The 3008-nt window shown below is 56.8% G+C and overlaps 1 protein-coding gene across 1 annotated transcript in view; it reads left to right on the forward strand.

Annotated features, from left to right (window-relative positions):
• VWA3A (von Willebrand factor A domain containing 3A) overlaps positions 1 to 3008 on the forward strand; it is a 69610-nt gene that overhangs the window by 60643 nt on the left and 5959 nt on the right. Inside the window, exons 21-22 of the mRNA XM_023523815.1 lie at positions 864 to 972; positions 2375 to 2519. Coding sequence (XP_023379583.1) covers positions 864 to 972; positions 2375 to 2519 — 254 coding nt within the window. The remainder of the gene's footprint in view (positions 1 to 863; positions 973 to 2374; positions 2520 to 3008) is intronic.

Genomic DNA, 3008 nt, shown 5'->3' on the forward strand with positions numbered 1-3008 from the left:
TTTCTCCTGCCTCCTCTCAGCCACCAGTGGCAGCATGTGCTGGGGAGGGCTCCCGGGGATGGCCGCACGGCACTGTGGCTTCTAGTCTCCCTGCTAAAACCCTCGCCCCCGCCCCCCAAAGTGGGGCTGCTCTCAGAGAAGAGGAGATATAGAATCTGTCAGGAGAAAAGTGAACCCCTCAGAGTGCTTGAAACCACACTCTGGGGGGAGCCGGGCTCACCGGAGTGAGAGTCAGAAACAGTGGCAGACGCCTTCCCCCCAGGACGGATGGTGGGTCTATAGGGGTGGCGGGGAGCAGGGGGTGAGTGGTGCTCTCCGTGTTCTACTTTGGGGCTCACGTTTTCTCAGTGTTTCGACCCTGGAACAAGTACATTTCGTACAAAATGAAAAGCTAACCGTGCTTTTTTTTTTTTAAAGACCCTATTTTCTAAAACATTAGCAACACGAGTGGAGCTATAAAGCTAAAAATAGCCACCAAATTCAAAATTGCCCACTAGAAAAATGTCATGGAAGTTTCGTCGTGCCGTCCCCTTTTCTATCAGAGGTCACGTTTTAGTTTGTAATTTATGGAACTTCCCATCCTACCGTCAAGAGTTTTCTATCTTAATTTAGAGATACTCTATTTTTTATTATTACAGTGACCATTTTTGTCACAAAACCATCATCCTAATTTCCCCATTCCTTCCTAGAACCATACATCTGGTAGTATCATAATAAAAAGAAAAAAGTTTTAAACAAAAACGCATGCTTAACAATAGTTTGGAAGTTACGAACCACAACAGACTAAACTATTTTAGGGGGTGATGGGGGTGATGGAGAAAAGGCTGATGGGGGGAAATTTGCCTTCACTCGCCTTAATCCAGGGGACGGTGAGACACATTCAGTGGACGCCCAGGGAAATTGAAGTGTACATCACATGCCTGGAGAAGGTGATGAGACGCTATGTCCAGAGGCTGCAGTGGCTGCTGACTGGTGAGCCTGCCTGCTGTCCTGGGGGGCGGAGGGGCTCGAGGGGAAGTGGAAGTCAGCCCCGGGCACCCCAAGCCAGCCACTCATGAACCGTCAGGTAGGGCATTAGGGCAGGAAGGCCATCCAGGTACAGCATGACCTCAAGGTTCAGAGGTCAGGCAAGGCACTGGAGGACAGGCAGCTAGAGCACTGGGCGAGTGTGGGGGAAGGACCCCTGCTGGGCCGCCTTCCACACCCTGCCTCCCCCAGGGGTGGCTGCATTTAAGGCTGACCGGGCTCCATACACTGGTTCAAGAAGGGAGAGACAGGATGGGTCTCGACAGCAAAGAAGCCCCCGTTCCCTGCGAAGAGCACCCGGCCGCTCTGGAGAGGTGGATGGACCGAGCTGGCTGAGGAGAGCAGGCTGGGCTGGGGTTAGGATGTGGTCTGAGCATCCAGTCCAAGAGGCCGGGCCGGCAGCTGCTACTGGACGGGAGGGCTGTAGGCTCTGGGGCCTGGTAGGAGGACGGAGCCTTTCACAGAGGTCCCTGTGTGGGCCGCTCAGGGCTCTCTGCAGTGGACCCTGGTGTGCACAGCCCGCAGGCAGTGGGGGTGCGATGCCTGCCCCTTCCCAGGCCTCTGGAGGGCAGTGGTTAGTGGCCACCTTACAGTGTGGCCCAGAGGACCTGGATACGAACCCCGAACCCCGGCTGGCCCTGCCAGACCGGATGACCCTGGGCAAGCCACCGCCCTCCCTTGTTCCCTTGAGGTAAATGGCCAGTCCTTCAACAGCCCCTCCGGCTTTCTCTCCGCTCAGACGAGTGTGGCTCTCCCCTCCCTCCCTCCCCAGAGCCCTCCCCAGGCTGTTCTCCCCACACCCCACCTCTGTCCTCACCTGTCTGCTTCCCACCCCACACCCCTGGAATTCAGCTTCCCCCTTAACCCTGTCGGAACCCCCGGCGGGGTCGCGGCTGTGCGTGACCTCTGTCTTTCTTGCTCGACTGCGGGCTCCATGAGGGCGGTGGCCCCTCTCGCTCACCATGGCACTGTGCGCCGGGCTGGGCACGCGGCAGATGCTCAGCGGGCCCTGTGCTCGGTGACATTGTTTCCAGTCCCCATAATACTTGACACTACTCAGTCCAATCACTTAACTTTAACTTTAGGGCCGAGGAAACTCAGGTCCAGGGTGAGTGTGACCGCTTATGCAGGCGATCTCAGGCAGAGCCACCGCCAAAATCTTGGTTTCCCAAAGCCCGGAGCCCTAGACAGCTGGCCCCTCCCACAGTGTCACAAAGGCCATCTCCCGTCGCTGACCCGTCAGGCAGCTGCGTTGCAAGACCACGTATTTGATAGCCGCACCAAAAAACCCCCAGAAGGGGCCACTCCTCACGGCCTCCCTGCCTCTGCCCCCTCCGCCTCGGAGCAGGGAGCCGCCGGCTGTTTGGTGCCATTTTGGAGAGGAAAGTGTGCATCCTGCTGGACACCTCAGGGTCCATGGGCCCCTACCTGCAGCAGGTGAAGACGGAGCTGATTCTGCTGATTTGGGAGCAGCTGCGGAAGCACTGTGACAGGTAAGGGGCAAGGGCGTGGGCGGTTGGGCAGTCCAGGAAGATCAAAGGGGTAGTTCTGGGGCATTGCTGGCCTAGGGCACCCCCCTTACCGAACTTAATGTTAAAAAGAGGACACATTCACTGAGCCCCTTCACGCACGATTCCTCATAATGACCCTGTCGGGTACTGTCGTTATCATCCCACATTTCCCGAAAAGGACATGAGGACTTAAGTAATTTTCCCAAGATTGCGTAAGCCATCGGCGGCTGAAGGGTATTTAAGGCGACTTCTTTGTGCATCCGGAAGCTTCGCTGTGTCCCTTCTTATTCTCGGGCGGCCCGTGGCCCTCTCCCCAGGGTGTGGGGCTCCCCATAGGACTTTACTGATAGGCATGGGCAGGCCTGCCGGAGGTCACTTGACCCGAACTCGGTGTACACTGGCACATTCTGACCAACCTCTTTCTCCCCGCTCCCCAGTTTTAACCTGATCAGCTTTGCAGAGGGCCTCCAG

This window comes from Pteropus vampyrus, unplaced genomic scaffold (assembly GCF_000151845.1).
Source record: "Pteropus vampyrus isolate Shadow unplaced genomic scaffold, Pvam_2.0 Scaffold417, whole genome shotgun sequence".
Classification (NCBI taxonomy): domain Eukaryota; kingdom Metazoa; phylum Chordata; class Mammalia; order Chiroptera; family Pteropodidae; genus Pteropus; species Pteropus vampyrus.